General features: G+C 47.1%; 1 protein-coding gene across 1 annotated transcript in view; it reads right to left on the bottom strand.

Annotated features, from left to right (window-relative positions):
- Nucleotides 1-13688, bottom strand: part of SLC24A3 (solute carrier family 24 member 3) — a 445825-nt gene that overhangs the window by 370565 nt on the left and 61572 nt on the right. Inside the window, exon 2 of the mRNA XM_025001037.2 lies at nucleotides 1976-2104. Within this exon, the coding sequence (XP_024856805.1) occupies nucleotides 1976-2104 (129 nt within the window). The remainder of the gene's footprint in view (nucleotides 1-1975; nucleotides 2105-13688) is intronic.

The raw sequence follows: 13688 nt of genomic DNA, 5'->3' as shown, positions 1-13688 counted from the left end.
GCATTTCACGCGCCTTATTCTTTTACACCTGTCACTCTGAGAAATGCATTCTTTGAAACAGTCAGCAATGCCACTCACAGCGAGCCAGCACCATCTCCCCTGACACATGGTCCCAACTCCAGGGAACAGAAGCTTCCATCGCTTGGCCCTGCACAGAGCTGGACCCCAGTCCCAGAGCTGGGCTCTGTACTTTGTCTGACGCCATTCTTTTGCATCCAAAGGTGTGCCCACGGCAAGGCTGGGCTCCTAGAACTGAATCTCCTGTCTCCTGACATCCCAGTCACCGCCCGCATTCTCATTGCAAAAAGATGGTGACATATCTTCGACTGTAAGACCCGATTGGCAAACAGGGTTACCAGCACAGCGGTGACCTGAAGCATCCCTGCCACGCCCCTTGGGCCAGGCCCCCACAGAAGCCCACCTCCCAGGAGACATGCAGTTCTGTCCACGTGGTAATGACACGTAAACCTTCAACCCGGCTTTCACTTGTAGCTCACGCAGCCCCCACGTGCTTCAGTGAAGGGTACTCTTTCAGAGTGCTGAATAACAGCCACAGGGACCCTTGAATTCTCCAGCTTAAGGAATATAGTTTATGTCAGGTTGTAGGCTGTTTTTTGGCAGGGAAAGGTAATCTATTTTTAGTTCTTTCCAGACATCGGAAAGAGAACTTCTATCCACCTTCCCAAGAAAAGCACACACACACAATTTCACCTTCTGTAACCCAAGGGCTAAGGTTCTTTGGGCTGCAATGAAGATTGCATATGTCCATCTAGGCTGATGCTTAAAATGAGGCCAGCGTTTGCATGTAGGATCACTGGGTGGTTGAGCTCCCAGGCCCTTAAAGGGGGCACACTTGAGGCCCAAGACTCTACCAGGTAAGGAAGGAAGAACCACCCCCGCCCCACCCACAAGAGATCTGAGAACTCCATGTCAGGGCTGACAATGCGGCCACAGGCCCAGTCCATCCATGAGCTAAAATGTTTTTTTTAATTTTTAAAGATTATAAAAATCTTTAAAAATGTCTTATAGACAGAGCACCGGCTTTGGGTTCCCTGCAGCATACAGCAAACCCCCGCTGGCTCTCCATTTTACACACAGCAAGGTACGTGTTTCAGTGCTTCTCTGTGACAGTCTGGAGAGGTTGGGATGGGGAGGGAGGTTCAGGAGGGAGGGGGCACATGTATACCTATGGCCGATTCGATCGATGTGTGGCAGAAACCATCATAGTATTGTAAAATAACTGTCCTCTAATTAAAAATAAAATTAAATAATAAACATGTACTATAGACACTATAGAAGTATCAGGTCTTCGAAGCCTAACATATTTGCTCTCTGGCCCTTTTCAGACAGGGTGGCCGCCACCTGGTCTAAACAAGCAGACTTCATCCGTCCAGAGGCCACCTGCCTTGGCCAAAGTCTGGCTGAGCTGAGTTCAAGTCCCTTTGATCCCCTTCTGTTAGTTTTCTCTTGAAAGTTCAAAAACATTAGAGGTAAAATGTTCTGAGGAAAGGCACATTCTATTTGTTATATCAAATATAACTGCTGACACATGAACATCCATTTCTTCCAAGAAGCTCAACATCAGAGGTGAGGGTCTGGTTCAACACCTGTGCCTTTACTGTGACAGAAACAAGGCTCTCGATTAAAAATCAGGCAAAGAGGACAGGACATCCTCACCCACCTGCTCCTGACTTAGTGTCCCTCGGTATGGCACCAGCATCCATATTTTAGACCAGGACTTTGACTCACCTTCTCCCCCACCGCCCAAGGGAACAAACACAGAGGTGGAAACACTCCTGAATTGTCCCCCTGGGATCTTGCCTTTGCATTTCTTAGACACCTGCCCCTAAATGTCCTCAGAGTCTCTCTGGATCAGAGCTCAGAGGAAAACCACAGATCCGGCTCTTCCCGGGCTATGGCCACTGCCAGTAGCCCCGTCCCCAGTATAAAGGCCCCAGTGCAGCCGTCATCTTACCTGGTTCAGTGCAGTTCTTGCTGCTCCGCGGTCCTGCATCTTCTGAAGTCAGCGAGTCATTCACCTGCATTAACTTCCTCCCCACAGTCCACTGTGTGTCTTGCCCGATGAAGTCCATGAAGTTCAGATCTACGGAGAAAGACACCACAGCCACACATCACTAACAGCTGGTGTGACCCTTGCCCACGCTGGGTGCCCAGCACCTTCAGCCATCAGCGCTCAGTCCCGCCGACAGCCCTGACACCTCTGACTACTACGCTCAGCATCCTGTCTCTTAACTCCAGGGAGGCTTCTCCACTGCTGGATCCTGCCAGGCCCCAAGCAGCAGCCCTCAGCCAACGACTGCTAGAGGGCAGTGTATAAACACCTCACTGCTCCAGAGGGATGACTGAAGTGTGTGTTCCAATCCAGATTCCAGGCTACTCCACTGGGATGACTCTCCAGATGTCTTCAGGGCGACTTTCTTGATAAAGCATACTTTATTAGCTGTTGTCCTTCCCTATCTTCCTGGAGGAGGAAATGACAACCCACTCCAGGGTTCCTGCCTGGAGAATCCCATGGACAGAGGAGCCTGGTGAGCTACAGTCCATGGGATCACAAAGAGTCGGACACGACTAAAGCGACTGAGCATGCATGCATTCCCTGTCTTAATTCTGTGCCCCCAGTGACATGCTGAGAAATGCTGAACAACCAGTTCTCTGTAGGAAAAGTCCTGATTTGTAGCCACTGGTCAATTTCCATGGTGTAAATTAAATTCTCACCATGTCCAATTTCAAGCTACCAATGTGACCTCACTGAACGTGGACTTGGGAAAAGAAAGGGCCCAGTTGGGTCCACTAAGTCAGTTAGACTGGCTCCTGCTCAGGAGCATCTGGTCCCCAACCTGTATCTCTTTGAAGGGAATTCCCTGGTGGTCTAGTGGTTAGGACTCTGCACTTTCACTGCTGGGGCCCAGGTTCGATTCCTGATAGTAGAACTAAGATTAACAAGCCATGCAGTGAGGCCAAAACAAAAACAAAAATGATATTTATATTCAGTATTTCCTTGAATCACCTCCCAAATAAAGCACCTGCAATTAACACCTGCTCAGGATCTGCTTCTTGGATCACCCAGGCTAAGACACCATGTCAACATGCCCAGAGCCTAGGCTAGTGAATCCCACATAACAAGATTTCCACAAACATGAGATGAAGAGCACAAACCAGGGGAAAGCTGATCACTGAATGCATGAGTAGGGCTGAGGTCTCCGGCTGAGACGACCATGGGGATAGAAGTGTCAGGACAAAGAACAGACACGGAGGGACACGCTGGGGACAGTGTGGTGCCTTCTGCTCAGGATGCGTTGAATCTGAAGTGTCTGTGGACCATCCGCAGGGTGGTGTGCTGCCCGGATAATGTGGGTGCAGACACTGCAGGGCAACAGTTCAGCTACCCAGAACATCAGGAGAACCATAAACAAGCAGGGAAGCATATGGCAAGAGAATGAATGGGGTTTCCTAAAGAGAAGGAAATGGAAGAAGAAACCATGGGAAACTCAGCATTCCTCCAGAGAAAGTAGAGTCAAAGCCTTCAACAAAGATCATGAATGCAAACTAGTACAGCCACTATGGAGAACAGTGTGGAGATTCCTTAAAAAACTGGAACTAGACCTGCCTTATGATCCAGCAATCCCACTGCTGGGCATACACACTGAGGAAACCAGAAGGGAAAGAGACACGTGTACCCCAATGTTCATCGCAGCACTGTTTATAATAGCCAGGACATGGAAGCAACCTAGATGTCCATCAGCAGATGAATGGATAAGAAAGCTGTGGTATATATACACAATGGAGTATTACTCAGCCATTAAAAAGAATACATTTGAATCAGTTCTAATGAGGTAGATGAAACTGGAGCCTATTATACAGAGCGAAGTAAGCCAGAAAGAAAAACACCAATACAGTATACTAACGCATATATATGGAATTTAGAAAGATGGTAATACCCCTGTGTATGAGACAGCAAAAGAGACACTGATATATAGAACAGTCTCATGGACTCTGTTGCAGAGGGAGAGGGTGGGAAGATTTGGGAGAATGGCATTGAAACATGTATAATATCATGTATGAAACAAGTTGCCAGTCCAGGTTCGATGCACGATACTGGATGCTTGGGGCTGGTGCACTGGGACGACCCAGAGGGATGGTATGGGGAGAGAGGAAGGAGGAGGGTTCAGGACAGGGAACACATGTATACCTGTGGTGGATTCATTTCGATATTTGGCAAAACTAATACAATTTTGTAAAGTTTAAAAATAAAATAAAATTTAAGAAATAAATAAATAAATAAAAGAGACAAGAAAAAAAATCATGAAAAGAAAAAAAGAGCAAGGGAAGTGGTGTCACAGAAGGTAAGCAAAAAGAGAATTTCAAAAAGGACAGAGTTGCCAATGGCCTTGACCACTATGGACAAATCATGTAAAAAAAAATTTTTTTTTTTTTATTTTTATTTTTTTGAGCCGCCATTCCCACCCTGAGCCTTGCTCCTCCCCCCCTCCCCCAATTTTTTTTAATCATGTAGGAAAAATGTAAAATAACAATAGAGCAGGACCTCAGAGAGTCCTTGGGTTTTGGAAACAGCACACAGATGGCTCTCTCTAGTGGTTTGGAACTCAAGAAAGACATGACATGAAGCTTTGGCTACCTCTTGAGTGTCCAGAGTTGCTGTGGTCAGGAAATGGATATAAGAAAAAGACAAAAAGAGTCTAATTCATGGGACCAGTGGCCTTTATGAAAGGCCAGAGGCTGGGCCCCACCCAGTCACACCAACCTAGTGTTCTGAAATGGTCAGTAAAGAGTTGAAGGTCATCATACCCTCTCCTCTATTTCCCTGGTAATTCTAGTTTCTCAAATGATGTCACTTTCATTATGTAACTGGAACCTCGTGACACTGCTCTGGAAAGAAAGATGGAGCCTGATCACTGTCTCCTGGGTCCACTGCTGTCTCTCTGACACCAAATCACTGCTGGCTCAGAGTAGGTGCTCAGGAAATTCATGTTGGAGTCACCATTCCCACTCAGTGAATGGATATGGTAAGACTCGTGGAAGTTTCTGGAAATCACAGTGCATGTGGGCATCTCACCTAACCCAAAAGGACACATATAAGCCTGCAGCTCACGCACTGAGGTCTTCCTCAATCAACTGGAACCTGCTCCCACATGTAAATTTATCAAGCAGCTAATTACAACTTTACACATTAGCCAGAAGAGCCCCTATGTTTATTCTCTCTCTCTCTCTCTCTCGACTCTGTGCTTCCAAGGCAGGGGCTGTGGGTTCAACCCCTGGTTGGAGAACTAAGATGCCACGTGCTACACAGAGAAGCAAAAAAAAAAAAACAAACAAACAACAAAAAAAACTAGCATATGCAGCCCAACTAGAATAAATCATAATTTAAGACTGAAATACAAAATACCTACATGGTGACCAGATATATCAGTTTAACCATAATTGTGAAGACAATCCTAAAGATATTTCAAGGTCAAAGCAAGATACGTGTATAGTCTGGTTTACCTGAATAGTTAATTCTTAGGATTAAGAATAGTGACAAGCAGAGAAAAAATATTGCAAAAATTCATAAAAAAGGAATAAGGTCAGTGGCCTCAAAATTCAATAAGCAGACTTAAAATACCATATCTCAGAGTGTGAAGAAAGACACCTCGTTTGTCTCAGGCTGGGTTTCCAGAGAAGCAGCCCCTGAGGACAGAGACTTGAGCATAGGTAGTTTACCTGGGGGCGGTAATCCCAGGAAGCAGCCACGGAGGACAGGGCAATGGAGCAGGGTGGGAGCCAGCCGGAGGAGGCGTGTTTCAAGTCTGAAGCTAAAATGCATGAACTAGAGCTTGACCCCTCTGGAAAGCTCTAGGGGACAGTGTACATATTCAAAGCAGACACCCAGAGGGTGAGGGAGCTGGGGTATTTACCCACCTGCTCTTGGTCTGCCATGGGCTGAATGAAGTCCATTCCCAGGGGACATTCATTCCCTGGCACTTCCAATCAAGATGGACTCTGCTGCTACTGCTAAGTCACTTCAGTCGTGTCCGACTCTGTGCGACCCCACAGACGGCAGCCCACCCGGCTCCCCCGTCCCTGGGATTCTCCAGGCAAGAACACTGGAGTGGGTTGCCATTTCCTTCTCCAATGCATGAAAGTGAAAGTGAAGACGCTCAGTTGTGTCCGACTCTTAGTGACCCCATGGACTGCAGCCTACCAGGCTCCTCCATCCATGGGATTTTCCAGGCAAGAGTACTGGAGTGGGGTGCCATTGCCTTCTCCCAAGATGGACTCTGGTGCCCAGTAAATGGCCTTAGATAATTAGACACAGGTGCTGGAAGTTGTACGAAAGATGTGAGGATAAGTGATGCAGGCAGGATGCCAGGGGCATCGTTCTGCCTACATGAGACCAACAGAGTGGCCTCTCTGCTCTCATAATCTGGGTCAAAGAAAAATGTCCTGCGGGGCTGCAATCCTAACATTCAGGAAGACTCCAACATTTTGCAAAGAAGCAAGAGCATCCCTTCCAGTGACTTCCAAAGTTCCTTCTCAGGCCAAATTTCCATAGTTCTGTAATTCCGAGAGAAAAGCTGATACCAATTAAGAAATGTAAAAATAAAGCCAGCTATTGTAGCAGAAAATGAGAGGATTTTTTTACACAATGATTCAATAGCTTCAGGAATTAGAGACTATTAAGGCAGTGCCTCTGGATTCCAAAATCTACAAACTTTAATCTCAACAAAAATATATTTGAGCACTGACCACTGATACACAGATGCAGAGACCAGAGTCTGAGAACATAACACTGATGAAAAAAAAGCATTGTGTTCACTCACTTCCCACTGAGGACCACACGTGACAATATGACACCCCGTTTTCTCTGTCCTCACACAATTGCTGGAGAGGTAGGAAGGGGCAGTTAGTTCTCAGATCAACCTTCCTCTGGAGTAAATAAGTTAGAGTAGAAGTGATCTGCCTAAACTCAGAGCCAACCCATGGCCACATCTACCACCAGCTAACAGTCATCACAACAGCCATTTATTGAGTGTCTATTTTGTGCAAACAACTTTCCATTCTTTGCTATGTTTCATCTCAACAGTCTTTTTTTAGAACTGTTAACTCCGATTACAAATAAGGAAATCTAAGCACGAAGAGGTTAAAAGACTTGCCCACAGAGCAAGCAAAGAGGAACAAAACAGGGATCTGAACCCAGGTCTGGGGATCCCCAAAGGCCACCTTCTTGGTAGATCCCTGGAGAGGACGGAATCCATCTGGCCATGTTACTCAGCTACCGCAAGACAGAAGCATGATGCAGCCTGCACTTTATAACAGCTGAGACCATCTCATGGGGTCTGCTTCCCCCAGAAACTCTTAGGACCAGTGATGAGGCAGGAGCATCACTGGAAAGAAAGCATCACACACATAAAAAGAAAATGGTCCTGAACCCCACTGGATGTAGGATGCTCAGCTCAATGTGGATTTCTCAGAGACTCAGCCAGTCTCTTGGTCATGACATGGAGGGTTACAGTCTCAGATTCAGGGAGCAGGGGCAGGTGGCCAGTGGGGAAGGCGGAGGGCTTTGTGGAGCTGCCCGCTTCTCTCCCCTCCCCACCCCTGGCTTTCCTGGACTTCTCCACTCTGCAGGGGCTGCTGCTCCATGAAGCTACGCTTGAGCTACGTCAACAAAACCCCTTGGCCCCCCTCCACTGTGTTCCTGGCTCCTCCTGCCAGGCCCTGGAAGTTACGAGTTGACCTAATTAATCAAGGACAGGGGTGGGGGAGGGTGAAGAGGGAGGCAGCAGGCTCACATGTCCTGTGTCACCAGCTCGGAGCAGGGGAACAGGAGTGGGCCATGGAGCTAGCTCAGCGTACCTGCAGGAGGAAAGGGGTTCCCAACCCGAGACTCAAGCACAGGCATTAAAGAAGGAGCGTGGGGCTGGAAGCCAAGTTTCCATTACAGAGCTGTGTGTTCTCGGTCTCTCTCTCTCTCTTCTCCTCCCCTTCCTGCCCTCTGTGACCAGGGCCTGGAAAGCCCAAGGAGTCCTGACCCAAAGAATGGGTTTCCTCGGGTGCCCCAGGCCCCTCAGCTTCACCCTAAGACTAAATAAATACCACACTTTTCCTAGTCCCAGATAGGGCCCTAAGCTTGGCAGAGAGGTGGGGCTACTGCCACCCCTGCTCCCAGGAGTGGAGGACCCCTTTCAGATGAGGGTTTGATGCAGCAGCATGAGAACTGTCCCCAAGCCTCCTGCCCATGTGCCCGACCACCATCCTGCCCCTTCTCCCTCCACACTCTCCCCGGGGTTTCACCCCTTTCACTGGTGGGATAAAGCAGCCAGCAGGGACCCCAACCCAGATTCAACTCCAAAGGCCAGGCGTGTGTGTCCCACCTCAGCCCAGAGCTCAGGAGCCCAGGGGAAGTGGCCTCCAGGGGTCAGCAGGACCCCTTGATGGAACATATTAACTCTCCCCTGCCCCAGAACCGGGACACAGCATTTCTTCTTGAAAACAGGGATGGAGAGAAATACCCAGAAGGCTCCGGACAGCAAGTGGAAACATGGAGTCTTGCAGAGAGCCTCATGCGACCCTGAGGACAGCGAGTCCAGGAAACTCGGTGAACAGAACAAGAGACAGAGCCCATGGCCACAGGGCTGGCCCTGCTGAGCTATAAATACCCCACCCTGCGGTTTACACAGCTGTCTCCACTCTGGGCACCCTGGGTCTTCACCCCGGGGTCAAAGGCGGGTTTGCATCAGCCTGCAGCCCCGGGACCGCCTTCTGCAGACTCTCCTGCACCCTCTCCTAGCGGCCCCCTTCCTGCCCCCCACCCACTCACCATGGTCCTCACCCTCTGTGGTTGAATGGAGGGGGGCAGGGGCGGGGCTGGCCTCTGCATTAGGATTTTCACATCAACTCTGCAGCCGGAAGACAAGCATGGCTCTGCATGGCTCTTGGTCCTTGGAAAGGAGAACAGACTGTGGAGAGCTAAGAGCCCACCATACCCACCAGGAAAGGAAGAAGCCGGAGGCTTTATGGCCTGGACATTGGTCCCTCCATGGCCTCAAACCTTCCAGAAAGATAGAGAAGGCCACAATCTCCATTTAAACCTCTCCTCTCTCTGGTGTCTACATGCCCTGTCCAGTGGGTGCCCATCTCCTGCGCTCTGGTTGCGTGATGGTGATCACAAGCCAGGCTGCACTTGAAACGAATTCCAGTATCAAGGCACCGCACCCCCACTTCAATAGAGAAACCCCACGGAAAGTTGAGGTTTCTTGGTCCCTCTGACAGGAAAGAAGGCTGAGCACAGAAGAATTGATGCTTTTGAACAGGCATGTTGGAGAAGACTCTTGAGAGTCACTTGGACAGCAGGAGATCAAACCAGTCAATCCTAAAGGAAATCAGCCCTGAATATTCATTGGAAGGACTGATGCTGAAGCTGAAGCTCTGATACTTTGGTCACCTGATTCAAAGAACTGACTCATTAGAAAAGACCCTGATGCTGGGAAAAATTGAAGGCAGGAAGAAAAGGGAACGACAGAAGATGAGATGGATGGTATCACTGACTCAAAGGACATGAGTTTGAGCAAGCGCCGGGAGATGATAAAGGACAGGGGAGCCTGGCGTGCTGCAGTCCATGGGGTTGCAAAAGTTGGACATGACTGAGCAACTGAACAACTGAGGGGAAGAGGGGACAGCAATCCCTGGCCACCTGCCCCAGGGATGCGGCCCTTCCACCGATGCCTGTCCTCTGCAGGGCTCCCATACACAGCGCTCAGTCGGCATCGGCGATAGCATCTCCTGGGGGCTTACAAGAAACACAGCACTAGAGCCGGGCTCTGCACAGGGCACAGAGGAGGCTGAGCTGCTGCTCCCAGGCCCCAGTAAACAGCTTCAAGTGTTATTAGCCAAAACACAATGCTTCCAAACATAAGATGCAGAGGGAGGCTGCAGGGCATGGGCAGAGGGTCCCTGCCCAGTGCTGCTGAGGCCATGATACAGAACAGGAGCGAGATGCCAGAGCTCTGGGCTGGGTGGTCAGACATGTGCTGTCCAGTCGAGTCCCGCATCCAAAGAGGCTGGTCCCGTGACCACTCCCCGTGCAAATCCACCCATGGGAGGGGAATGGGCAGGTCCAGCCATCTCTCCCCACAAAGTCCTGATGGCTGCAGTGTCTCCCCTTCCCTCCTGACTCCAACCCCTTGCAGCCCAGCCCACACACCCTCCCAACAACCACACTGTCACAGAGCTTCACTCAAACCCCTACCTGGTAGGACTGGGGAGTCATCACAGCATCCCCAGGAAAGACCCCCAGTGATTCTACATCACCCTTTGGGGGTCATGCCCATTGATACAGGGCTAAATTTAAATGACAGACCTGGGAATTTTAGTGGCAAACCTAAAAAAGAATCCAAGTGTTTGAGGTTCCTGGACAAAACCCAACGTGTGGTCCCTGAACCAGCCACCTCAACATCCCCTGGGAGCTTGTTAGAGATGCAGAATCAGACCTCCAGGGAGGCTCTGAGTTTAAACAGGTGATTCGTGTGCACACTCAGGTATGGTTGGCTCTGCAGCCTGGTGCTGGGTTGAGTCTTTCTTTTCCCATTTGTTCACAGACAGGGACGGCTGAGCACCTTCCAGTTCCCAGGACAGCACTCGACGTGATCTCTCCACCTCTAAGTCCCCAGGGATCAACAAGGACCCCCCCTCATTGAGCACAAGCCCCTGCAGGAGACGTGCTCTGGCATCCAAGATGCTAGCTGGCCGCCTTGAGACACTTCCTCCATGCAGGCATGCATGCTAAGTCGCTTTAGTCATGTCCGACTCTTAACAAACCTATGGACTATCACCCACCAGGTTCCTGTGTCCCTGGGATTCTCCAGGCAAGAATATTGGAGTGGGTAGCCATGCCCTCCTCCAGGGGATCTTCCCGACCCAGGGATCCAACCCACGTCCTCCATGTCTCCTGCATTGGCAGGCAGGTTCTTTACCACCAGCACCACCTCGAAAGCCCCACTTCCTCCATACCTGCCTGAAAAACAAGATCAGGTCTAGGCAGCTGGGTTTCAAAGCTTCTTCTTTTCAAAACAGCTCCCCCCCCCGCCAAAAAAAAACAGCTCCCTTCTTCCCCACTGCCCTACTAACTAAAGCAAACAGGTACATTCCAAGGACCCCAGGGGCTGGACTTCTGGTCACAGGATTCACCACCTTGGGCATCTGTGGCCAGATCTGTTCCTAGCTGTGGGCTCTTGGAGAAGTGGAATCATATTAGCTCAGTTGCTGCATCTGAAAACTGAAAGGCTTGAATAATCCCCCCACTAAAGTCCTTGAGCTCGGATTTTATAAAATATAGGGTAGAGTCATATACCCCAGGAGGATGGGCTGCATGACTTATTAAAGAGTGGGAAGAAAACATGAGAACCCCCACAACTGTATTACATCCAAATTTAAAAATAAGAAAAATGCATATTTAATATTTATAATGCTGGCTGACAGTAGCATCCCCACTGAGCCCAGGTGCCAGCATGTCCCATAATTAACATAATAGAAGGGCACTATCAGCTTCTGCAGGTGGCAGGCAAGGGTCTTGCTCTCAGAGCATCAAGCAAAGTGCCCTTTACATACACTCAGAGAAGCAGATTTATAGATATTGTTTGAGACAGTAAAAATTTTAAACTATTTTGAAAGGAGATGGGGGCATGATCATGAAATCTTTTTATACCATCTGGATGTTCATTATCATTTGGCAAAGAACTCTTTTAAACTGTTGAACTTAAAGATGAATTATGCATTCATCTACAAATGAATGCATACAAATATGCCAACCTTTTCTGAGACGATTGTAGCCACCAGCTAAGTATGCATTTGCTAGATATTTTCAGAAAACACACACACACACCCTTTAAGGTGGCATTTTAACCATCAGGTGAAAAAGTACCTACTTTCCTAGAGAAATCTTTTCTAAGGAGAAAACATTTTGAAAACAAATATCAAGAAACTGTGTTGCCTTCCAGAAATGACAGAAATCAGCAGCATCTAAAACAATCATATTTTCTACTGTAAAACATGGATGCAGAATTATGTTACCTGATTAAAAACATTCCACACACAAAGAGTTTCAATGAGTTTTTAATCCATTTGTTAAAAATATGTAAATTTAACACCTTCTGAAAAGTAGCATGATTAATTGATTGAAACCAGAAAAAGTGGGAAGTTGTGAACAAGAAGTCTTTGCATAATTGGTAGATGAGATGGAAAAATTAATGTCTTGATTTAGTAGGTATGGTTTATGATGTTGTTTTCCCCATTTGGATCTGTGTATCTTGGTGAATTATCTATTTAAGTTAGGACAGCCCATAAAGTCAATACTAAACTGAATCTTCAATTAAACTGACTTTCAATTGGCTGTATCTCAAACTATGAAACTAGTATCTTCAAAAATGATTTTAAAATATTCAATCACATTGTCCTCAATAAAATAGTTCTCATAGAACATAACAGTATTAATAATCATAATACTTTAGTAAAATTGAAATATTTTGCTCTATTTTATTCTTTATTATTGCTCTATTATTAAATCTTTATTATTGCTCTTATTAAATCTTTATGATTGCTCTATTACTAAATCTTTACTTTCTTCCTCAAATTTATGTTTCTTGATACATAAATCCCTTAGACAGCAAGGAAATCCAACCAGTCCATCCTAAAGGAAATCAGTCCTGAATATTCACTGGAAGGACTGATGCTGAAGCTGAAACTCCAAAACTTTGGCCACCTGATGTGAAGAGTTGACTCATTTGAAAAGACCCTGATGCTGGGAAAGATTAAAGGTGGGAAGAGAAAGGGACAACAGAGAGTGAGATGGTTGGATGCATCACCGACTCAATGGACATGAGTTTGAGTAAACTCCGGGAGTTGGCAATGGACAGGGAGGACTGGTGTGCTGCAGTCCAGGAGGTGACAAAGAGTTGGACACGACTGAGTTGACTGAACTGAACTGATTATTAAATCTTTATTATTGTTTTTATTAAATCTTTATTATTGCTCTATTACTAAATCATTATTTTATTCCTCAAATTTATGTTTCTTGATACATAAAAATCAGGGGTGGATCCAGGTTTTGTGAGAGCTGAAGTTTATGTAATGTTGAGGTCCCTCTTTTAAACAAAAAAGTTTAGAAACACAAAATTAGATACAAGGCTTAAATGTAAGTATATACAAAATATACATTACAGTATGAGAAAGAGATCTGTTCAAGAAAATTAAAAACATGAAGGGAACATTTCATGCAAAGATGGGCTCGATAAAGGACAGAAATGGTACGGGCCTAACAGAAGCATAAGATATTAAGAAGAGGTGGAAAGAATACACAGAAGAACTATACAAAAAAGATCTTCATGACCCAGATAATCACGATGGTATGATCACTCACCTAGAGCAAGACAGCCTGAAATGCAAAGTCAAGCGGGCCTTAGGAAGCACCACTACGAACAAATCTAGCAGAGGTGATGGAATTACAGTTGAGCTATTTCAAATCCTAAAAGATGATGTTGTGAAAGTGCTGCACTCAATGTTCCAGCAAATCTGGAAAACTCAGCAGTGGCCCCAGGACTGGAAAAGGTCAGTTTTCATTCCAATCACAAAGAAAGGCAATGCCAAAGAATGCTCAAACTACCGCACAATTGCAC

Source organism: Bos taurus, chromosome 13, assembly GCF_002263795.3.
Source record: "Bos taurus isolate L1 Dominette 01449 registration number 42190680 breed Hereford chromosome 13, ARS-UCD2.0, whole genome shotgun sequence".
Lineage (NCBI taxonomy): Eukaryota > Metazoa > Chordata > Mammalia > Artiodactyla > Bovidae > Bos > Bos taurus.
This window is presented reverse-complemented; position numbering and strand designations above follow the sequence as displayed.